Consider the following 25,556-nt stretch of genomic DNA (forward strand, 5'->3'; position numbering starts at 1 on the left):
GAGATAGCAGCATCACCCGCTTCTTATTACTGCAAACATAGCAACAGTTGCCATGCTAGCAAGAGATTCAAGCACAAACACTGGAGTCAGGAGGGAGCAGGGCGGGGCTGGAGCTGGAGTCAGGGCTGCTGAACAGTGCAGCCTGTGCAGATTTAATTAGGCTGGCTTTTCTCTTTGGCCCTTGTGCTGTGTCCTGTCAGACATTTCAGAAGAGCAGCAGCAGTCTCAGAAGCAGCTTTTTTGGGGCCAGGTCTTACTAATGGTCGTGCACAAACATCGCAGGATCTGTGTGCTTTGATGAAGGCAAGGATGGGTCTGGGGCCCTCCTTTTGTTTATGTATGGAGGAAGGACCAGCGTTCCTCTTCATTTCCAGGAATGAAAAACTCATAAAACTCTTATCATTAGAAATCAGGCTGTTCATTGTCCCAATATGTCATTTCATCTAATTGAAAACTGAGAAATCTGTCACCATTTATTTAACAGTTTGCCTCGGGCGAATCTTTACAGGTTCCCTTCCTGCGGCTGGGAATTAGTTAATTAGTATTACAAAACGCTTGAAGAGGGACATGCACCCTGGCTCGCCCTTTGGGTTACGGGGCAACCCATTTTAAGTTGCTAACTAGCACTGCTGAAGGAGAGAAAAGAAAATGAGATTACAGCATCAGAGTTGCCATGGCGCGAGCTGCATCTTTCAGTGCATATGCTGTAACCTACACATGTCACTCCCTCACTCTTTCCGTGCAAATCTTTTATGCTTGACAATAATTCAGGTCCTTAAAGCTTAAAAAAAAAAAAAAGCTTTTATGCCAATTTGACATACGTAGGGCTCTTCCCATATCTTCACTTTTATTAATTTCCTGTTTTTCATCACTTCCTCTTTGGGATAGAATATTTTGTCTGATGTTCTTTCTTTTACATTTTTTATGGAGAAAGGCTATTTCAAGCTATAGGTTTCAAAGTCAAGGAACTGAAGGGAAGGACTGACAGTTTTTCACGTGCTCCTAACTTTAACGCTGAATGCCTCTGGTGAAGTCTCTAAGCCTCTTCAGCACAGCGGTCAGAAGGCCGAAGGCCTCACCCGTGCTTTGTCAACTGAAGGCTAGGTGGCGCTAGAGAGCAAGGCAACCAGGACAGAGCTACTAACACAGCGGCTGTAGGTCCACAGAAGCGGGAAGGAAGTTCTTACATTGAGACCTAGCGCATTTCAGAACAGACTGTTTCCATTTTTGATCGATGGTAGGATATCAGCAGCAAGAGATGCAGAGGACACCAGCAATCAGTTTAAAGTCTTCCATCTTTCAGTTTTGTGTGTATGGTTTTCATCTGGGAATTGTTTTCTTATTTCACTAGTGTTTTCTGGGTGTGGCACCTAGGGCTGTGGTGAAGAGGTTTTCTGTAAATATAAACAGATGGCTGTGCTTATTTTTTGACCTTTATGGAAACGGTTTTAACTTCCTGCAAGACCTCTCCGCTTTCTTTAATTTCCCCCCCTTATTAGGTGACATTCAGGGACATAATGAGAAGGCATAACACGTGTGTTCACACCCTCACATCAACGTACATAGCTATATATTTCCTCTCTCAACCCCATACCCCATGACATTAAGAAATTTTCTGCTTTTGTTAATTAGAAAAAATGTATGGGCAGATTTGAGCTTAAAAAGAAAGAGATAAAAGGCGACTGACAGGCATCATGCCACGTGCTTAGATTCCAGCTGCTCTCTTTGGCTTTTATATTTTTGCCAGCACAGACCCTTAATGAGCTTGATATCTGACCTTCAGCAAGTGAGTGTCACAAAAATTATACATCCCAGGGGTGAGAACCATCCTGAGGAAAAAACTTGTCTCATACCTAGATTAGGCAAGAAACTTCTTACTCTACTCATTATACAGACAATGTGAGCAAGGCCCATAGAATTAAGTCAATTCAGTTAGACGACTCTTTCTACAATCTCAGAAGATGCTGGTGAACTGAGATGCTTTGATATACACTGAGTTGTTTTGTACACACAATGTTTAATAAGTAAAAGACAGTTCAGAAAGTCAAAGATGCTATCTTTTTATTATTTCCTTAAATTTATAAATCTTGAAATTGATATATAGAATCAGCTAAAAGATTCTGGGTCTTCATTGTCTTTATGAGTGAAAGAGCAGTATTTCTTTTCATTTTTAGGATTGAAAAATTCATGGAAACTCTCATCTCTGAATAGGTTTTTTGTTGCACAAAAATGTCGGCTAAAAGATTTTTTTTTTTTCAGTGAATTCAATTGCCTACTGTAATAGAGAATACATATAATGAGAAAAAATGTCTGGTTTTTACAAGGTACTTAATTCAATAAACAAACCATATTGAAGTAGCTGCTGCTGCTAAGTCACTTCAGTCGTGTCTGACTCTGTGTGATCCCATAGACGGCAGCCCACCAGGCTGCCCCGTCCCTGGGATTCTCCAGGCAAGAACACTGGAGTGGGTTGCCATTTCCTTCGCCAGTGTGTGAAAGTGAAAGGTGAAAGTGAAGTCACTCAGTCGTGTCCGACTCTTAGCGACCCCATGGACCACAGCCTACCAGGCTCCTCCTCCGTGGGATTTTCCAGGCAAGAGTACTGGAGTGGGGTGCCGTTGCCTTCTCTGATATTGAAGTAGAGTTATCTTCAAAACTGGTCCCCAAATATTTAGAAGGAAGGAGCGTATCTTTTTGTATGTTCTGATTAATTTTTGCTGCTTCTAGAAATGTGGCCAGGGAATCTGGCTGGCTTCCAGAGACGTGACTAAAGAAGATAGAGGGCAGGGTTAGGCCATGGCCTGCTGGTGAATGAGGCAGAGATGTGGAATCGTTTGGTTCAGGTTAGGCATGTATCAGGGCAGGCAGCTGATTATAAAGGATTGTTGTGAGCAGACATAAGCTGAGATAAAGTGGTTATTATCAGAGGTAGTCAGAATGAGAAGGGAATTTTTCCTTCAATCAAAGGCTGTCTTGGCCATGGACTGAGTGAGCTATGTTCCATTGAAGCTGGCAGAGGATTTGACGGAGGTAGTTCAGTACTCTGGATAGCTCCCTGCTGACCATCCTCAAAGCCAAAAGTTTCTGCTTCTTTTTTTTTTTTTTTTTTCCTGCTTCTTAAAGATAGTTCAAACATGTTGGCCAAGAAGAGTCTCAGAAACAGCATGATGTAATGGAAACACTACATCACCCTAGAGACAGACCCAGGTTCAACTATTAATTACCATTTTCTCACTATACAGTTTCATTCAAATTACCTAAATCATTGGAGTCTCAGTTTATCTGGAAAATGGAAACCAGGAGGCCAACTTTATTAAGATAATCCTACAGATGAAATGAAATAATATTGTGAGACCTGTCATGATCATTCATTCATTCCACAAGTAGGTATTTAGCACCTATCAGACCTTATTCTCAGTACTGGAGACACAGCATCAAAAAGGAGAGAAGTTCATGCTCTCATGACATAATAAAGAGCAAGAAGTATCAGAAACAATAAGCTACATACTTATATCTAAAAACTTCACATATAGAAACAGGATATTCAGATATATGATAGAATATAAAATAAGTGTGTGTGAAAAAATAGAAGTGTGCAGAAGAAACAGATTTTCAAAAGAGTCTAGTCAAATTGAAAAAAGTATACAATTTCTAGGTTTGAAGTAGATATCAGAAATGAATTGAATCAGAATTGCAATGAAGAGAGCAGCATGTTAGATCCAGCTACCAAGGGTACTAGATAGGTTTGAAGAAGTCACCAGAAACAGCACAGAGAAAATAAAGCGTGGAAAATATATTTTAAAAAAGAGTGAGAAATGTGGAAAACAGAATGAGAAGATCTAAAATACATCTAATTAGAATTCCATAAAGAGAGAATAAAGAGATGGGGTAAAGACAAATAAGAAGAGGTGGTGAATGAGAGTTATTCAGAATTTATACAAGATATCAATCTTCATATTCTGGACACCTAATAAGTTCAAACCATAAATTAAAAAAAATCCATACCTATATACAACATAGCTAAACTGTACAATACAAAATTGTACAAAAAGACAAAATTCTAACAGCAATTAGAAAGTCCAGATTAAAAATAAAAAAATGATGATTAAGTTCACAGATGATATTTTAGCAGCAGCAACAACGAAGGTGTGGAAAAGCATCTTAAAGGTGCAGGGAAAATTAATTAAACACCTTAAATCCTATATCTGCTAAAATATCTTTCAGGAGAGAGGGAAAACAAAGGTGTTTTCAGATGTTTACTTCTATTAATAACAGAGTCATGTTAAAAGAATTTTTAAAGATGTGTTTGAGAAAAAGGAAAAGTATCTAGGAAGATGGTGTAAAATGTAAGCATAATGAATAATGAAAGAGCATATATAGGCAAATCTAAATAAACCATAGCTGTGTAAAAATCAAAATAATACTTAGACTGTGGAATCAGAAAAACCATGATGAAAATAAAATAATGGACAGAAATATATAATTCAGGAGGGAATGAGTGAGACTAAAATTCTCTAAGATCTCTCTTTTGTTTGAAAGTAGGAAAAATAAATTAACATAAAATTTATTAAGTTTAATATGCTTAAGTTTCTAGGATACTCCCTAAGGAATAGAAAACCAGTGTGTCTATTCAAATAATCCAAAGGAAAACAAGAAAAGGATAGAGTGAGGAAAGAACCTAGAGAGAATAAAATAATATGCTAGCAATGAATTCAAATTATTTCAGCAAAAACAATGAATTAATATGGCAAAAGGTATAATAACCTCACAGAGAAGATTATAAAACCTAACTAAAAGATATTAAGGGACATCTAAATAAATGCGAAAATACTACATTCAGGGCAATGGAGACTCAATATCATAAAGATGTAATACCTTCCCAAATTGGTCTATAGATTTAAAATACTTGTAATCAAAAGCTTATGATTTTGAGAAAAATGCAAGCTGATTATAAAATTTATATGGAAGAGAAAAAGTCAAGAATAATCAAGAATAGGATGGGATGTACCTTATCAGATATCAAGAATTTAACAATGCTACTGTAATTAAAATTGTATATAACTGACACAGGGATAAACAAATATCCCCACGGAGAAGAATAGACAAACTAAAAACAGACCTATCTAAATATAGATGCTTGATATGTGAAAGAACTATTATTACAAGTCATTGGGAAAGAGATGATTATTCTTTTTAAAAAAGAGGAAAAGAAAGTTCATGGTCATCATTTCACACTTGTTCATCCTGTTTTGTTTTTACCTGAACTATATTTCCATCATCTCTCTCTTCAGTGAAACCTTTCTCAACTACCTCAACTCAAAGCAATCTCCCCTTTTTAAACACAATGGGAATAAAAGTGTCATTCTCTTCTCTCCTCACTTGTTTCCAGCACCCAGTTCTAATCTTTGGTTTATTAAAAAAAGATAGACAGACATTTATTGCCCTAATATTGAGGGGGGGGATGCAAAGAAGCTTGAATTAACTGGTGGTTTGTAACTTTTGGACAAAAACAAATTTGCAATTTGCTAAGAAGGTAAGGGTCAAAAACTCTGAGTGTCACAGTTGTACTCAAATTTCGAAACACAAAGTATGGCATTCATAACCCAACTAATGATTCTTCTAATTTATTATAGTTAAAAATATTTAACATTCATCACATACAGTTCAATTATAAATGAGATACTGTAGGCACCAGAAAAAAAAATCCTGCCTTTAAATAATTGTGAGCTAATGGGGAATTAAAAATAATCATAATACATTCTTTCAAACTGGGGTGCTTGAAGAAGACTCTTGAGAGTCCCTTGGACAGCAAGAAGATGAAACCAGTCAATCTTAAAGGAAATCAACCCTGAATATTCATTGGAAGGATTGATGCTAAAGCTCCAATACTTTGGCCACCTGATGTGAAGAGCTGGGAGAAGGGGAGAAGAGGAGAAGGGGGCAAGATAGGATGAGATGGTTGGATGGCATCACCGACTCAATGGACATGAGTTTGAGTAAGCTCTGGGAGACAGTGAAGGTCAGGGAAGCATGGCGTGCAGAAGTCCACGGGGTTGTAAAGAGTCAGATAGGACTGAGTAACTGCACAACAACCATCATAGTACAAGACAATATAAAATTGCATCGTGGCACAAACTGCCGTGGCCATTTATAAGGCATGAGTGGGAAGGAGTTAGGTCCAGTAAAGCCTCTCACATGACACAGTGATCAGGCTGACTGAAATATTACTGTTGGCTGATTCATATTCTTATAGATTTGGTGGGGTGGGGGGAGCTGTCAAGGTTAAAAACTAGGATATGGGAATTAGCTGACAGTTAAACGCAGGGTGTGCATGGGAAACAGTAGAACTTCTTGTTGTCTGTAAGGCGTGTCACTGGGAATACTATTGTTATTTTGTGCAGGATAATTCTTTATTTTGGGGGACTTTCTAAAGTACTGTAGGAAATTCAATCCTTGCCCTGCCCACTAAACATCAGTAGCGCCTCCCTAGTCACTGGGAAATATGAAAAATACAAAAACACACAAAAAAATACTTCCTACAGTTCCCAAAACTCTAGACTAATTTTTGAGAAGTGATGGGATCATTGTCTAGAACCACTGGAACATCTGACGTTCAGGGAGAGGTAGAACTGGAAATGTGTCTCACTGGTCATTTTGGGCTCTGGGTTCAGGATGACATGACTTCACTTAATTTTAGAGGCCATGTGGAATTGTTGGTGGTTTTAAAGTAGGGTAGTGATAAACCTGGAGGTCTACAGAAGGAGGACTGCGCTGGCAGTAGAGGTTGAGTAGATTAGGGCATGGGGAAGCTGGGATGGGAGTGAGGGAAATTAGAGACATGCTTGACAAAGGAAGCCCAAGTTTGGAGAAATGGACTGGGGGCTAATGTTGTGTGTGTGTGTGTGTGTGTGTGTGTGAGAGAGAGAGAGAGAGAGAGAGAGACAGAGAGAGAGACAGAGAGAGAGAGACAGAGGAAGTGAGAGAGAGTTTAGAAAGAAAAAGAGCTGGAGCCATGGGTTGAAACGATTGTGGTGAGCTGGCAGGAGAAGGAAATTGGGGATGAAAAAGGGATTGAAAGAAAATGAACATTTAAGGAGCTTGAGGGAAAATTTCACTATGAAAAAGCATGTCGGAGCAGTGGTAGACTAAAAAGGGGCATATTTGCCCTTCAGACACCAACCATGGCTGTTACTTGATAAATATCTTGCTCCACAGCGGTGAGTGAACATGAGCCCCTCACTGCTTCTTTTTTTCATTCCTCTGTGGTTTCGTGGTGCTATCATCTTTTACAATCGCTGCATTCTGGAAAAACTATGTGTAAATTAAAATTTTATACCTCATATTCAACTTTTGTAAGTTGAATTGCATTCTAAGTGCACTAGGAAAGCTGTCTATTTAAAGGAATCCTCTGATAGACCCTTTTGTAATGTGAAAAATTAATTCCAAATGAATCTGTTTCACAGTTCCAATCTCTGTATCTGCTTTTCTTCTCCTGGACAGCTAACTAGGTCATAGCATTCTATTCTCAGAGCCCAGCCCCACACAAACACTAATTGGTTTTCACATCTGAAAGGTTGTGTATCACTTTGTCATTTCTAAATTTACATGATGCAATCCATGTACAAGATGGGAGATTTCATACCCTGTGGGAGGAGCAAGTGCCACATGCTTAGTTTTCCAAATATATCTAGAGACACAAAATATTTTAAAAGAGGCAGAACTTCAGGAGTGCCTTCCTTAAACTCAGATTTCATCAGTTTGGGGTTTCTTTGGGAATTAATGAATGCCTATTACACATGGAGAAAATATCTGACATAGTTTCCCACCTTGATACTTATTTTATAATGGAAGATAATAATTAAAAACAAATGTGGAAACAAACAAAAACCAAAACCCCCACCTAATCAAGAATTACAAAACTATAGACTATAAACCTTATAACCCCAAAATTGAAAAAAAAAAAAATAAATGCACCATTCTAAAGATATTGTTGAAGACTCTGGAACCCAAAATTGGGAATGTACATTAGTCAGCATACAGGTCAAACCTTATTGCTACTTAAGGAAAAAATCATGCTGGGCTAAAAATCACACCTTGTGTGATTGTAATGAATTAGTTAAGCTGCCTCTTAGATCAGAGGTTGCTAGAACCTTGCAAGGACTTTTGGGAGAGACCACACAGGCATTTGGACTTTACTGGTGGCTCAGCGGTGAAGAATCCTCACCTTTAATGCAGGAGCTGCAGGAAAGGCAGGTTCGATCCCTGGGTGGGAAAGGTCCCCTGGAGGAGGGCATGGCAGCCCACTCAAGTGTTCTTGCCTGGAGAACCTCCCATGGACAGAAGAGCCTGGCAGGCTACAGTACACAGGGTCACAAAGAGTTGGACACAACTGAAGCAACTATGCACGCACACAGGCACTCGGCCTTCAGAATGGTCTCCTTGGTAACAGCTGCTGTTTCACCCTGGCTCTCAGGTTCCTCTTTCGTTTATCCTATCAGTTGCATCAGAGTGACTGGCAAGTTAGATTGTAGCATCCTCTTCCAGCGTGTTTCTCATGCTTGGATGTATACTGGACTCAACTGGGAAACTTTAAAAGCTTCCGATGTCTGGGTGACATCGCCATGGATTTTGCTTTAATTGGTCCTGGGCGCTGGTACTTGTCAAAGTTCCCCAGGCGATTCTAATGTGCAGCCCAAGAGCCACGGAATTCCAGGCTGTTAAATTCATGGCTCTGTTGGATCCTTGGGCTCTTGGACTTTAAGAACCTACTGATCTCTGGTCTCATGTGCTTCGTCTTTCATATGCACATGCTGAAAAGACAGGCTTGGGAAGAGTAGTTGAATTCTTTCCCTGACCAACTTCCAGGAGGCACTGGAAGAAGTTCAGCAAATACAAGTATTGGCAAAATACATCAAACTTCTGAAAAGTGACACCTCCTGTGCCAGAGAAATTCAGAAAGCATAGGGGCATCCTGGGTGAGAATTCCAATTCTGTTTCCTTAAACTTAGTAAAGTTACTTACCCTTTCTCAGCCTCAGTTTCCTTATCTATAAAATTGGAATACTTCCTTTCTAAGGTTTACTTAATGACTATTCAAAGTGTCTAAAATATTGCTTAGCATGCCGTAGAAATGCATAGTTATAGCTGTTTAAACAGAAAGAATACAAGAAAATAATTAAAGCTTATCCACTGACTATGCTCCAAAATAATAATAATTACAAATTATTGAGCCAATTTATTCAATTATTTATCCATGGAACAAATATTTATTACATACTGACTTCATTCCAATCATACTGCTAGCTCCTAGGGACACAGATATGAATCAAGCAGACATGATTCTTATCTTGGTGCATCTTACAACTCAGCTAAGTGCTTTATTTCTGGAGGTGATTTCAAGCAGTTCAAAGACTGAGCTTTCTAGAGGGGTGGTATGACTACAAACTGCCCTTCACCATACCCTCACAGCAAATATTCAGAGTATACTAGGCTGTTAAGAAATTCGTAAAAGCAGACAGACCAGCACTTTATCAGGGTTCCGTAACTGTTCCAAAGGACCAGGGAGGTATAAAAACTCTTACGAGAATATCAAAGGGAGCATTTCAAAACACCTGATGATTCGTGCCCACTCTGTTTGGGCAGTTTTAGGAGTAGTGGTGTGCCTTCTGGTACCTTCTGGGTTCTCCTAGGCCAGGGAAGCTGTGTTCCCTCCATCCCCAGCTCACCCAGTGGGGAGTGTTGCTGTGCCTCCCTTCCACACAGCCATCTATGTGTTGTAAGTTGTGACTTACCTATATTATGGGAACTTGCATCTTTTGTTTGGGTCTGTTAGCATTTTTCAACCAATCACTTTCTCTTTTGACAATACTGCCTCTCCCAATCACAATCCTAACAGCTGGTATTATTATCTATGTATTACGTATAAGGGGCTTCCCAGGTTGCTCTGTGGTAAAGAATCTGTCAAGCAAGAGACGGGGTTTGATCCCCAGGCTGGGAAGGTCCTCTGGAGAAGGACGTGCAACCCACTCCAGTATTCTTGCCTGGAGAATCCCATAGACAGAGAAGCCTGTGGGCTACAGTCCAAGGGTCACAAAGAGTCAGACAGGACTTCGTGACTAAACTCACTCACCATTAGGTGTAAGACTTAGGTAACTTGCCCAAGGTCACTTAACTGAGTTGTTAAGGGACAAGGCCAAGACTGAATTTCAGATCTGTCTGACCCAAAAGCTCATTGTTTTAACCTCACCTCAATGGACAAATCTCAGGTGAGTGTGCTTTGGAAATACCAAAATCTGGCTCTTCAGAGAATTAATTTTTAAACACAAGTAAAGAAAAGGAGAGCAGGTGGAACTAGAAGATGATGCTGAGACTCAACCTAATCTAATATTGGCCTATGAGCTCCTTATGAAATGATGCGAGAGACTGGAATCCAATAAAGAATTGTGTCCAATTTGCCTTGTTATCAATCAGACCTCCTGATACTTAATTTCATGATGTTCCATAGATTAAAGTCTAAGTGATTAAGGTTCCCACCTCTTCAGAGCTGTAGCTGCAACTCTTGTCAAACCAGGAATGTAATAACTATGGCTAAAAAGGCAATAGTAGCAATTTGTAGAGGGTACAAGACCCTTGCTAAAACTAGATAATCTTTCCCCACCTTCAGGATAAAAATCTTGACAGAATGTGTGGATGTGCATATGTGTGTGTAAGTGCATGTGTGTAATGGCTTATGTGCAAATGCTCTTGGGTGCGTGTAGACGGACAGAGATTTTAAGCTAGCCTTTTCTGATTCTCCATAGGTTGCAGTATACACTTTGAAAGGTATCTATCCAGCTCACTGTAACTGCTTTTATTGGTCCCTATCCCAATCAGGTCATTGTCAACCATGTTTACAGAATGAAATATGACCCCATCTCCATTCCAACCACATTTGTTTAGACTAGACGTGGTCATATGATCCAAAGGGGCCAATCATATTTTCTCTCATGGCCAACTGTACTTATCATTCTGCTTTTTGTGTTTATGCCCTTTGCCATATGAATTTGTAGGACCTCCCACTAGAGGGTGAGTATATTTTCTCTCCCTATCAACGTCAGACTCAGTCCTGTGACTTGCCCAAGGAATGCCAGAAGATACAGGAGACTGTCTAGTGGGGACTGGGGCACGTAAATGGCAGTTTGCTGTGGAAGAAGGCTGAACTCATCTTTTCTCTTTTTCTGACTTGCCCCTTTGCCTAAACTTTTTTGTGGCTTTTTTCTTTCATTGAGGTGAAGTTCACATAACATAAAATTAACCATTTTAAAGTGAACAAGTCAGGGGCATTTAGTACATTCACAATTATTTTGCAACCACCACCTCTATCTAATTCCAAAATATTTTCATCATCCCCAAATAGAATCCCGTATGCAAGAAGCAGTGTTTCCTGATTTTCCCCTTCTCTACCCAGATCCTGGCAACCACCAGTCTTTTCATTTTTATGGATTTACCTATCGCTCTTGACTGAATTGTGCCTCCCTCCCTCCAATTTCATATGTTGGAGCCCTAACGCCTCACGTGACGGTACTTGAAATAGGGCCTTTGCAGAGGTGAATAGGGTGAAATGAAGTTAAAAGAATGAAGCTCTTGATCTGACAGAATTGGTGCCCTTAAAAAAAGATAAAAAGATCCAGAAGTCTCTCTGCCATGTGAAGGTGAGGTGAGAAGGTGACCATCTGTAAGTTAGGAAAATGGCCAACTGTAAGTCCCATTGGAACCCAACCATGCTGGTACCCTCATCTTAGATTTCTAGGCTTCATGGTAAGAAAATAAACTTCTGCTGCTTAAACCATCCAATCTATGGTATTTTGCTAGAACCTCCTAAATACACTTTACTCTGGATATTTGTATAAATACAGTCATACAATATAGGATCTTTGTCCCTTTCCTTTATTTAGCATGTTTTCAGAGTTCCTCCCTGCTGCAGTAGGCATCACTACATCATTCTTATTAAGACTGAGTAATGTTCTAGTGTATGGACACCACTTTTTTTTCCATTTATTTTTATTAGTTGGAGGCTAATTACAATATTGTAGTGGTTTTTGCCATACATTGACATGAATCAGCCATGGATTTACATGTATTCCCCATCCCGATCCCCCCTCCCACCTCCCTCTCCATCCGCTCCCTCTGGGTCTTCCCAGTGCACCAGCCCTGAGCACTTGTCTCATGCATCCAACCTGGGCTGGTGATCTGTTTCACCCTAGATAATACACATGTTTCGATGTTGTTCTCTCTAAACATCCCACCCTCGCCTTCTCCCACAGAGTCCAAAAGTCTGTTCTGTACATCTGTGTCTCTTTTTCTGTTTTGCATATAGGGTTATCATTACCACTTTTCTAAATTCCATGTATATGCGTTAGTATACTGTATTGGTCTTTATCTTTCTGGCTTACTTCACTCTGTATAATGGGCTCCAGTTTCATCCATCTCACTAGAACTGATTCAAATGAATTCTTTTTAACAGCTGAGTAATATTCCATGGTGTATATGTACCACAGCTTCCTTATCCATTCATCTGCTGATGGGCATCTAGGTTGCTTCCATGTCCTGGCTATTATAAACAGTGCTGCGATGAACATTGGGGTGCATGTGTCTCTTTCAGATCTGGTTTCCTCGGTGTGTATGCCCAGAAGTGGGATTGCTGGGTCATATGGCAGTTCTATTTCCAGTTTTTTAAGAAATCTCCACACTGTTCTCCATAGTGGCTGTACTAGTTTGCATTCCCACCAACAGTGTAAGAGGGTTCCCTTTTCTCCACACCCTCTCCAGCATTTATTGCTTGTAGACTTTTGGATAGCAGCCATCCTGACTGGCGTGTAATGGCACCTCACTGTGGTTCTGCCTTGCACTGCTCTGATGATGAGTTATGTTGAGCGCCTTTTCATGTGTTGACACCACCTTTTTTCTCTGCTCCTCTGATGAAGGGGGTGTGTGTGCTTTGCACCCACCTTTTGGCTGTTGCCAATAGTGTTACTATGAACATTTGAGCGCAGGTATCTGTTTTCGATTCTTTTGGGAATATATCTAAGGGTGGAATTGCTGGGCCATATGGTAATTCTCAGAACACTGAAATTTTTGTGGTCAGATGTTCAGAGCTATTTCTTGATTCCTACACAGAAATTCTTCCTTGAATTCCATAAGAAACTCTCAGATTACTTTCAACAAATTCCTTTTGCTGCTGTAACTAGACAATTCTTGCTTTGGCAATGGTTAACTTGAAGCTTAGAGAACCTAAACTAGTGGACAACAAAATTTCTACATTTTGGTCAAAATACTAGAAGAAAACAGGCTCAAAACTCCCCTCTTGAAGTCTGCCACAGGGGTGGTAAATCCCTTGCAGATATTAATCAATCAGGTGACTGTGTTGGAAAGACCCTGGAATCTGACTTGACTGTGTAACTGTTGCTTAGATTACCACTTACCTTTGCGACCAGGCAGCATAGGACCTTGCATTTAGAGCATATTCCAGTTCAAAACGACTTCGTAAAGCTGCCACATGGCTCCGGCCAGGCCCTCCGCGGTTCACCAGACAATCAGAAGAAGAGGAAGGTGAGAGAGACCCGCTGCTGTTACTTGAAGCAGGAGACATCAGCTGAATGAAGGAGGGGCCATTTCAATCACTTAATAAATCCAACAGGCTTAAAGGCATAGTATTATAGAACGTAGATTTATTTTAACTTTCTATTCTAGGATTTCTCATATTTTAATTTCTATTCAGCTCAGCTTGCTTCAGGCCTTTCCTTTCAGCCTCTGATGGCAACACTTGGCTAGCTTAATTTACTTTTTTGACCCAGTTATATGCTGAGAACTGACCCATAAAACTTATGCTTTCCTTTCTCAAAACACAGTAGGCTCAAGTCAGATTCATAAAACAGATAGAAGATTATTATTTAATGGTTAAAAGATTCTCTACATTTTTCACTATAGTGATAAGATTCATGGCAGAGTTCCTTAAAATTGGAACTCTTTTTGATTATTCCCTTTTTACATGAAATTATTCCCTTTACATGAACTGAATTTACACACTTTTCCACGGTACATCCATTTCATAAAATGAAGGATGCTTTAATGTCTAGCAAGGATGAGGACTAAATAGAGTTGCTGTAGAGAGTTTTTAAAAATAATTACACATAGCTAAGTACAGTTAGAAAATAGAAGAGTGTGAGGGAATAAAATGAGAAAGAAAAAACAAAAGATAAGAGAATAGTTTTCTTGAATTTTTTATAAACATGCTGTTTATGCACTCTGTGGTTATGGTTTAGTTGCTAAGTCATGTCCAATTCTTGTGACCTCCTGGACTATAGCCCACCAGGCTCCTTGGTTCATGAGATTTTCCAGGCAAGAATACAGGAGTGGGTTGCCATTTCCTTCTCTAGGGGATCTTCCTGATCTAGGGATTGAACCCAGGTCTCCGGTAGTGCAGGCAGATTCTTTACCAACAGAGCTATCAGAGAAGAACATTAATTCTTTGATATAATAATTTCATGAGACAGGTTTTTTATTTAAAAAATAATATAGGTAAATTTTAGGCTCTTCAAGTAGACAAGACATTTCTAAGTAAAGAGTCATGCAATGTTGAAATGAACCTTCAGACTTTCCAATGATTCAATCTCATCCTTTTCATCCTCACACAGTCTGATGGGGAGCCTATTGTATCCAGATCCATTCACTTATCTTAGGATGGCTCTAACCATTGGAAAGTTTCTTCCTCATAATTAACCACATCTATTACTGGACTCCATTTCCATCTGTTGGTCCACAGAGAACTAGGCCAATCCCTTTCCCATATGATAGCTCTTCAGATGTTTATAAACAGCTGTTGACTCATCCTAATTTTGCCTTCTCCAGGATAAGCATCCTTGGATCCTCTAATTGGTTGCCAATCCATTGACCATTCTGATTTCTATTCCTTAAAATTTGTGTTCCAGTTTTAATAATCCCTTTATAAGAATAGGTGTTCAGTGACTCAGCTATGTCTAACTCTTTGTGATGCCATGGACTGTAGCATGCCAGGCTCCTCTGTCCATGGCATTATCCCAGCAAGAATACTGGAGTGGGTTGCCATTTCCTCCTCCGTTATAAGGATATATGTTGGGTACTATTTTGTTTGGCCATCTCTGAAGAGAGAGGAACAATCACATTCTTTATTCTGATGCAAGACAGATATTTCATATTCTAACTACCCCAAGGTTTATTTTTATCCACTAATCTTCATGGTGCTCCAAAACCATTATCTCCATTGTTTGATTCTTCTACTGTTGTTTCCTTGACTCTAGTGCATGATGATATATTTATTCCTGTTAAACTTATTCTTGTTAGACATGTCCTACTACTTTATCTTCCAAAATACTCTAGAATCCTGCTTTCAAATATTTGTTCTGTTTCAACTTTATTATATCTGCAACTGTGATGAGCAGAGAGACTTCTTGACCAAGATCTAAACCACTGACCAAAAAGTTGAAGAGTAGAGAGAATGGGCCCTTATGGAACTCCATGAGTTAAATCCCTTAAAGATGATCCTAGTCCATTAATTAGTGCAACCCACTCCAGCAACTTCTCTTTGCATATAGCCCATAGTTACTCATCTTCTCTACTACGGGAGACTGTGCTAAGAGGCTTGGTCAGTTTAGTAGATCCTACCATTATCTCTGTTTTTGGAATTCACTCTCTAATCTAACTGGATATATCCCATGCTTGGCACAACCTTGCTCTGTCAAATACAAAGGTTCAAAGTGAGAGGATACTTGAAACTCAGACCTTAAAAGTGCTTCTCAACATCCCAGGACTCTGGCAGATGCTCTTGTTTGTAAGGGCTACTGTAGCCCTACCAAATATACCTTTACTTCTCTCTTTGTATGTTTTACATACACTTACTTCATACTTTACATACACTTACTTCATACTTTGTATGTTTTAGAACTGAAGAGAAGGGAAAGGAAGCTTTATGTCTAAGACCAAAGTTTCATTCCATAGGAAAAACTTCTTCTTTATAAATCCCAGTAAAGAGTCATGAGATAGAACCACTCCCTGCAGGCTGTAATTGTAGACCTGAGACACTTCTACAAAAGATTGCATTCCGATCACTCTTGGCTAAAATTTTTAAAAAAGACAACTTCTGTTGGATGGTTTCACTTTGGGATTTAGTTGTGCAATCTCAGGTTGATGCCGTCTTTCTCCATTTTTGCCCCTTCCCTTCATACACTCATTTATACATGCGCCTGTATATGTAATGTCCATCTTCCTCTCTTGTAGCACTTACCTGCATCGGGGAATATATTATTATTTTTGAATTAGTGCTCACATTTCAGTTCCCTTGCCTATTTTCAAATGCTATCTCCTGAACAGGTGTATAGAAGATTAAGGCAATTATAGAGAAAATTAAAGCAAATAGCTCCTTAATATTAAGGAAAGAAAATTCCATTAGCCTTATTACCAACACATATCACTTTTTGCAACATATGTGTGGTATACAAGCAATGCCTCCCGATTAACTTACGTACTAATTTTAGTAACAATTTTTTTTCTGTTCTTACTGAACATAAATGGACAATGACTTAATGATTTAACTTACATTTCATTGTATGTAAGAATTTTTATATACAAAAATTGATTTAAATCATCTTCTAACATATTTGTTATATTTTAAACTTTTTACTTATCAGTTTTTAAAATTATGCATACCCATGTGCATTTGCTTGCCTGATCATTTGTTGGAAGAGTCCAAGTTCACTCTGAATTTGCCTTTGTCCCTATAGATGCAGTTATTACAACTTAAGTGACAGGGTAAGAATATGAATGGAGTTATGGACACTCACACTTATATTCTTTCCGTTAAGTACCAGCAACATCCATCCCCCAAGAAATCTGTGTATCCAAGCCTTTTTAACGGACATATTTCAGAAGGTAAATTTCTTACCTCGATGTTGCAGAGACACTCTTCTAACTTGCTAACAACTTCAGAAAATTCAGGTCTTCCCTGTAAATAAAGAAAAGACTTTTTTCTCCCAAAGAATAAAAGGGAGGCAGCTCTCTTTGGATTTTAAAATTTAGTATTTGCATGTATAAAGAATGAGATTAACCATCAAGTATATTTTTACTTAAAATACACTTGCATTGAAGTGTTAATTGAATGTTCATTTGCTGTTCAGGGAGGAATGTTGAGTCTCCCTCTGATAAGAGTTTTAAGTCAGAATTTGCAACAACATTCAGATAATGAAATAGTGGAAAAGCTTTAATTAGCTTTGCATGCTTTTAAATGGCAGGTTTTCCTCTTCAAAATGAAAGAATAAAAGTGAATACTAAAAATTATTAACTATCTCTGTGCCTTATAATACACTGTACAATGTATCTATAAGGAAAGGACTGCTACAGCTAATTTTATACTTAGGTTCACTTTTGAAAATAGCATCTCAGAATCAAGACTATGATCAATAACAACCCCATGACCATGCCCTACTTTAGAGGTTAAGATAAGCTTTCTATCTTCAAACACTGTCATTAAAGGTATTGTCTACTATGAATCTTCCTGTCAGATGAGTTTGGTTAAATAAACAGTTCTTGTATTCTGATTATATTGTAAGCTTTGTTCTAGTTGCTAGGGATATATAAGCGAGTATAGATCTGGGGGAAAAATTCTTGGGATTTTAGAAAACGTCGGTCTCTTTTGAAGAAATTATATGCCTCCTTTTGTCAGGTCCTAAGGACTACATAACCTATCATTTCTCCCTTTATGAAACTTTCACTGCCAGGAGGTGGATAGCCCAATTTAACATTCAGGTGCTGTAACCAACTAATTTAGATTCTTAGTAGAACAATTTCTCCCTTAATATCTAGCCCTCCCCTGAGGACACAGCCTCCCCCGGAGCTCTCCAAGAGGAAGCTCTTTCTCTTACTTTCCTGTACCTCCAGGAGTGTGCGGGTGCTAGTGCGCTAAGCTGCGGTCTGTGTCTTTCTCACTGACTTTGCAAATTCCGGATGGCTTCTCCTTGAAAAGCCACCAGTTTATCAAGCTTTTCCACAGAGCTACTCTCCTTTGTTCAAAGATTTTGCATCTGGCTCACTGTCAAGCTCTCCAGCATGACTCTCAGTGTTTTTATTATCCAAGCAGATAATCACAAAGGTGACCCCTGACTTCCCAGTTCCTTTGTTTCCTCTTCCGCGATGATCTTACCTTCTACCTTCCTTTAGTTAATTAGTTCGTTGGTCATTCATACCCTAGACTCTATTACTAGCAATGCTTGCAACTTCTCTGAGCTATTCCACCACACACTTTCCATTAGATCACTCTCAGGGCTCTGTCTCCTTCCTATCTAGCTCATTTCTTCCAGAATCCTGACTCCAGCAAACTTTGACCACATAAACCACCTCAACACTTAAGAAAACCCTGCTTTTTATTGTGATGATTTTCGAATATACCCTAAAGCAGAAGAAAACAGTGCAATAAACCAATACCCATGTGTATATACATATATATGTGTGTATATATATATATATATATATATATATATATATATATATATAGTGTGTGTGTGTGTGTATGTGTATTACTCAGCCTTAAAAGCCTTATTCTTGTTAATATTGCTCTATCGTCTATCTATCATCTAATCTGTCTCCCTACTTTCTGTTCCTGTTACCGTCTTTTCACCATCACGGGGTCACCGCATTTCCTCCCTGGGTTAGCTTGGATTTCGTTGACAATCATAACCACTCCTCTCCACACAGCTTCAACTCCCTTGCCCTATTGTGTGATTGTACACAATTGGAAAAATCCTAGTCTTGATTGAATCATCCTGACAGGTCTTATTTCAAAATTATGACCCTCTAATCTGAAGTGGACCCTTAGCACTGCTCAGAGAGCATATTTCATATTGCTAGCTTATTCTTGTTCACACTCTAGGTGGCTATTTTGTACCTTCTCTTCTTTCCTCAAACCTATAGCTCCTACTACTATTTCAACCACCTACCTATGTCTAAACTCACATAACCTGCCTTCACTTCCTTTTCTATAGATGAATTTTGCCAGATTCTATCTGAGGGCAGTTCCTTCACTGTGTGCTAGATCTTATCCCTGCTAATCTACTCAAGGACATTGCTCTAAGGATAATTCTTCCTTCTATTTTTTGCATCACTTCACAGGTAGCTCAGTGGTAAAGAATCTGCCTGCCAATGCAGAAGACACAGGAGATGAAAGTTTGATCCCTGGGTTGGGAAGATCCCCTGCAGTAGGCAATGGCAACCCTCTCCAGTATTCTTGCCTGAAAAATCCCATTGACAGAGGAGCCTGGCGGGCTACAGTCCAAGGGGCTGCAAAGGGTTGGAGACAGCTGAGCACACGTAAGGGTGTATAACAAATTATCAAAGATGCCGTGGTTCAAAATAATGCCGATTTATTAGCTCAGTTTCTGTGGGTCAGAGTTTAGTACAGGTGAACTGGGTCCTTTGCTCGGGGCCTCAACAGGTTAAAATTATGGCATCAGTGCACTCCGTGAATATCATCTGAGTCTCTTCCCAGCTTGCTGGTACTGGAAGAACTCATTTCCTTGTGGTTGTATGACTCAGGTCCTTATTTTCTTGCCAACTGTTGTTCAGGGGTGACTGTCAGCTTCCAGAGTATGTCCACAGCTCCCTGCCACACAGCCCCTATAAGCAGTTCACAACATATCCATTTGCTTTCTTTCTGGCCAGCAAGGACATGTGTCTCTAAACTTCGCCCCCTGTAACCAACTGAAGAAAAATCCTTTGCTTTTAAAGGGGTCATTTGAGTAGGTCACACCTACACAGAATAATCTTTGTTTTGCCAGATTAGAAAACATAATTATGTGCTTAATTGCTCATCATATGCATAGATTCTGCCCACACTCAAATGAAGGGAGTTATTTCTGGCATGTATACCAGGGGGCAGGAATCTTGGAGGAGGCAACCTAAAATCCTCTTTATTAGCACTAAAAATGAGAGGAAATCCTGGAAGAAAAGGGCCTGGGAGAGGGAGCCCCATTATTTGGATTTGCACGCATGCATGTTAAGTCTCTTCAGTCATGTCCAACTCTTCAAGACTCTTCAGTCATGTCAACTGTAGCATGCCAGGCTCCACTTGCCCATGGGATTCTCCAGGCAAGAATACTGGAGTGTGTTGCTATGACCTCCTCCAGGGAATTTTTCCTACCCAGGGATTGAAACCCTGTCTCTTATGTTTCCTTCACTGGCAGGTGGTTTCTTTACCACTAGGGCCATGTGGGAAGCCCATTTGTATGTAAACTCTGCCTAATTCTCTGGCTGACCTCTGAAACACATATGCATAAGGCAGATTCTAAGCAGTCCAGGGAGGCTGAAGGAAGGGAACTTAGATCTTCTGCTCAGTGCAGAACGTTGCTCTTACCATTTTTTCAGTCTAGAATTATCTAATTCATATTCTTTGCCTGTGGAAACCTTTGCCCTCTTCAAGTCCAACTTACAAGACACATCTTTTTTGAAAGTATCCAAGGATTTCAAAAAATAATTTTTCACTTTCACTTCAGTTTAGTCAGTTCAGTTGCTCAGTTGTGTCTGACTGTGACCCCATGGACTGCAGCATTCCAGGTTTCCCTGTCCATAACCAACTCCTGGAGCTTACTCAAACTCATGTCCTTAGTGTTGGTGATGCCATCCAACCATCTCATCCTCTGTCGTCCCCTTCTCCTCCTGCCCTCAATCTTTCCCAGTATCAGGGTCTCTTCAAATGAGTCAGTTCTTTACAGCAGGTGGCCAAAGTATTGGAGTTTCAGCTTCAACATCAGTCCTTCCAATGAATATTCAGGACTGATTTCCTTTAGGATGGACTGGTTGGATCTCCTAGTAGTCCAAGGGACTCTCAAGAGTCTTCTCCAACACAATTCAAAAGCATCAGGGCTCAGCTTTCTTTATAGTCCAACTCTCACATCCATACATGACCACTAGAAAAACCATAGCTTTGACTAGATAAACCTTTGCTGGCAAAGTAATGTCTCTGCTTTTTAACTTGCTGTCTAGGTTGGTTATAGTTTTTCTTCCAAGGAATAAGCATCATTTAATTTCATGGCTGCAGTCACCATTTGCAGTGATATTGAGCCCCCCAAGATAAAGTCTATCACTGTTTCCACTGTTTCCCCATCTATTTGCCATGAAATGATGGGACCAGATGCCATGATCTTGGTTTTCTGAATGTTGAGCTTTAAGCCAACTTTTTCACTCTCCTCTTTCACTTTCATCAAGAGGCTCATTAGTTCTTCACTTTCTGCCATAAGGGTGGTATCACCTGCATATCTGAGGTTATTGATATTTCTCCCAACAATCTTGACTCCAGCTTGTGCTTCATCCAGCCCAGAATTTCTCATGATGTACTCTGCATAGAAGTTAAATAAGTAGGGTGACAATATACAGCCTTGACATACTCCTTTCTGTATTTGGAACCAGTCTGTTGTTCCATGTCCAATTCCAACTGTTGCTTCTTGACCAATACAGATTTCTCAGGAGGCAGCTCAGGTGGTCTGGTGTTCCCATCTCTTGAAGAATTTCCCACAGTTTGTTGTGACCCACACAGTCAAAGGCTTTGAGGTTGTCAATAAAGCAGAAATAGATGTTTTTCTGGAACTGTCATACTTCTTCAATGATCCCGTGGATGTTGGCAATTTGATCTCTGGTTCCTCTGCCTTTTCTAAATCCAGTTTGAACATCTGGAAGTTCATGGTTCACGTATTGTTGAAGCCTGGCTTGGAGAAATTTGAGCATTACTTTGCTAGCATGTGGTAGTTTGAGCACCCTTTGGCATTGCCATTCTTTGGCATTGCTTTTCTTTGGGATCGGGGTGAAAACTGACATTTTCCAGTTCTGTGGCCACTGCTGAGCTTTCCAAATTTGCTGGCATATTGAGTGTAGCACTTTCACAGTGTCATCATTTAGGATTTGAAATAGCTCAACTGAAATTCCATCACCTTTACTTGCTTTGTTTGTAGTGATGCTTCCTAAGGACCACTTGACTTCACATTCCAGGATGTCTGGCTCTAAGAGTGAGTGATCACACCACTGTGGTTATCTGTGTCATGAAGATCTTTTTTGTACAGTTCTTCTGTGTATTCTTAATATCTTCTGCTTCTGTTAGGTCCTAACAGACAACATTCATGATCATGCTTGCATGAATTGTTCCCTTGGTATCTCTGATTTTCTTGAAGAGAGCTCTAGTCTTTCCCATTCTATTGTTTTCTTCTATTTCTTTCCACTGATCACTGAAGAAGGCTTTCTTATTTCTTCTTGCTGTTCTTTAGAACTTTGCATTCAAATGCATATATCTTTCACTTAGATTTTTTCACTTTCACTTAGATTCTTAAAATTCTTTCTGTGTTAAAACTGGATATTTACATGCCTATATCACTAGCTGAAACATGATTTGAGGGTAAGCAAAGGTCTGTTTACTCCTGTATACCTAGCATGTTCCATTGCACAGAACAGCTTAGTTGACCTTAAATTTGTTATATTAAATTGCGTCATGATAACAAAAAATTTATACAGAATCTGACTACCTCTTATCCTTACTATCATCTTTTGCTAATATTATTATAATCTCATTCTAGTTGCTTTTGCTGCTTCTAATCTCTGCCTATTAAAAAAAGTGTGTTCTCAACATGGTAGCCAATCCACAGCTACCATCATACTCAATAGTGAAATATTGAAAGATTTTCCTTTTAAGGTTAGGAATAAGACAAGGATGCCCACTCTTGTCAATATAGTATTGGAAGTTCTAGTTATGTCAATTAGTCAAGAAAAAGAAATAAAAGGCATTCGACTTGGAAAGGAGAAAGTAAGTACAACTCACTATATGTGGATGACTTGACGTAGACTAAAGACTCCACCAAAAAACTCTTAGAACTAATAAACAAATGCAGTAAAGTTGCAGGATATAAAAATCAATATACAAAATCTTGTTTTGCCTTTTATGCTATTAACAAGCTATTAGAAAGAGAAATAACAAAAACTATCTCCTTTATAATTACATCAAAAAGAATGAAATACCTAGGAGTAAATTTAACCAAGGAGGTGAAAGACCTGTACACTGAAAACTATATGATACTGAAGAAAGAAATGGAAGACAGAAATAAATGGAAAGATGTTCTATGCTCATGAAGAGGAAGAAGGAATAATGTTGAAATATCCATACTACTTAAGGCCATGTACAGATGCAATGCGATCTCCATCAAAATTATAATGACATTTTTCACAGAAATAGAGCAAACAATCCTAAAATTGTTATGAAAGCACAAAAGACTCCGAAAGTCAAAGCAATCTAAAGAACATGCTCCCTGATACAAAACTGTATTACAAAGCTGTAGTAAACAACATGGTAGCCAAAATAATCATTTAAAAAATATACTGGAGATGAAGTAATGCCACTCAAAAAGCCTCCAATTACTCTCATTTTATATTGATGAAAAACCCCAAAGCCCTTGCTCTCCTCTCTAAGCCATGCACAACCTGCCCCTGCTACCTCCTGGCCTCCTCCTTCCTCTTGTGCACCAGACCACACTGACTCCTGAGAAAAGAGCATACCATGCCTTCAGGGATTTTGCCTTTTTCATTCTTTCCACCTGGATAGACCACAGCTATCACCCTTTCCAGGTCTTTGTTCAAATGTTACTTTTTTTTTTTTCTTGTCTACCATTATTGTCCTTTATTCCATAGAACTTACCATTAGATGACTTAATACATATTAATACATATTGCATACTTTTTGTCTGTTATTTATATCCCTTCATAGCAATACTGGAGTGGGTTGCCGTTTCCTTCTCCAGGGCATCTTCCTGACCCAGGGATCGAACCTGCATCTCTTGCATCTCCTACATTGGTAGAGAGGTTCTTTACCACTAGAGCTACCTGGGACTGTCCAATGATGGTAGGGATTTATCATTTATTATTCTATCCCTACTGCCTTGAGGAGTGGCTGGTGAACAGAAGGTATTCAATAAATACTTGAAAATATGAAAGAATTACTAGTTTTAAATTTTATTTACATTTTATTTTCAAACTGTCTTTTTGTATGGGAGAGGATTTTTATTATAATTTCCTTTTTTAACCAATCAGGAAATGCATTATAAATGAATGGCCTTTTCTTGAACATTAAATCCAAATGATGTTACTCTCTCATTGGAGGACTAAAAAAGTATCAAAATAATGGTAAAATATGGCATCACTTCATGGCAAATAGATGGGGAAACAATGGAAACAGTGACAGACTTTATTTTCTTGGGTGTCGCCAAAATTCACTGCAGATGTTGACTGTAGCCATGAAATTAAAAGACACTTGCTTCTTGGAAGAAAAGCTATGACAAACCTAGACAGCACAGTGAAAAGTAGAGACATTACTTTGCTGACAAAGTCTGTCTAGTCAAAGCTATGGTTTTTTCAGAAGTCTTGTATGGATGTGAGAGTTGGACCATAAAGAAGGCTGAGCACTGAAGAATTGATGCTTTCAAACTATGCTTGATGCTTTTGAAGTGTGGTGTTGGAGAAGGCTCTTGAGAGTCCCTTGGACTGCAAGGAGATCCAACCAATCCATTCCAGAGGAGACCAGTTCTGAGTGTTCATTAGAAGGACTGATGTTGAAGCTGAAACTCCAATACTTTGGCCACTTGATGTGAAGAGCTGACTCATTTGTAAAGACCCTGATGCTGGGAATGATTGAAGGCAGGAGGAAAAGGGTATGACAGGGGATGAGATGGTTGGATGGCATCACTGACTCAGTGGACATGAGTTTGAATAAGTTCCATGAGTTGGTGATGGACAGGGAGGCCTGGCAAGCTCCGGTCCATGGGGTTGCAAAGAGTCAGACATGACTGAGAGACTGAACTGAACTGAAGATGTATTTATTGAAGCACAGTTGATTTACAATATTATATTAGTTTTAGGTGTACAAGATAGTGATAGAGATGCAGACGTAGAGAACAGACAGGTGGGCACAGTTGGGGAAAGGAAGGGTGGGATGAGAGTAGCATTGATAGATACACACTAACGTGTAAAAGAGATAGCTAGTGGGAACTTGCTGTATAGGGGAGCTCAGCTGGGTGCTCTGTGATGACCTAGATGGGTGGGATGGGGACGGGAGGTAGGGCCCAGATGGAAGGGATATATGTATACATATAGATGATTCACTTTATGTACAGAATTGTAAAGCAACTACTTGTGCTCAGTCGCTTCAGTCATGTCCAACTCTTTGTGACCCCATGGTCTATAGCTCACCAGGTTCCTCTGGCCATGGGGATCCTCCAAGCAAGAGTACTGGAGTGAGTTGCCATTTCCTTCTCCAGGGGATCTTCCCACCCCAAGGATCGAACCCATGTTTCTTACGTCTGCTGAACTGGCAAGCAAGTTCTTTACCACTAGCTCCACCTGGGAAGTGCAAGATTGTACTCCATTTAAAGTTATTACACAGTACATACATGTAATGGAATATTACTCAGCTATTAAAAAGAATGCATTTGAATCAGTTCTAATGAGTTGGATGAAACTGGAGCCTAT

At 39.4% G+C, this 25,556-nt stretch overlaps 1 protein-coding gene across 1 annotated transcript in view; it reads right to left on the reverse strand.

The window, feature by feature from the left end:
- Positions 1-25,556, reverse strand: part of TNNI3K (TNNI3 interacting kinase) — a 311,086-nt gene that overhangs the window by 48,126 nt on the left and 237,404 nt on the right. The window contains exons 22-23 of the mRNA XM_065910902.1: positions 16,954-17,013; positions 13,460-13,629 (exon numbers count right to left, since the gene is read on the reverse strand). Coding sequence (XP_065766974.1) covers positions 13,460-13,629; positions 16,954-17,013 — 230 coding nt within the window. The remainder of the gene's footprint in view (positions 1-13,459; positions 13,630-16,953; positions 17,014-25,556) is intronic.

The sequence above is a fragment of the Muntiacus reevesi genome, chromosome 1 (assembly GCF_963930625.1).
Source record: "Muntiacus reevesi chromosome 1, mMunRee1.1, whole genome shotgun sequence".
NCBI lineage: Eukaryota > Metazoa > Chordata > Mammalia > Artiodactyla > Cervidae > Muntiacus > Muntiacus reevesi.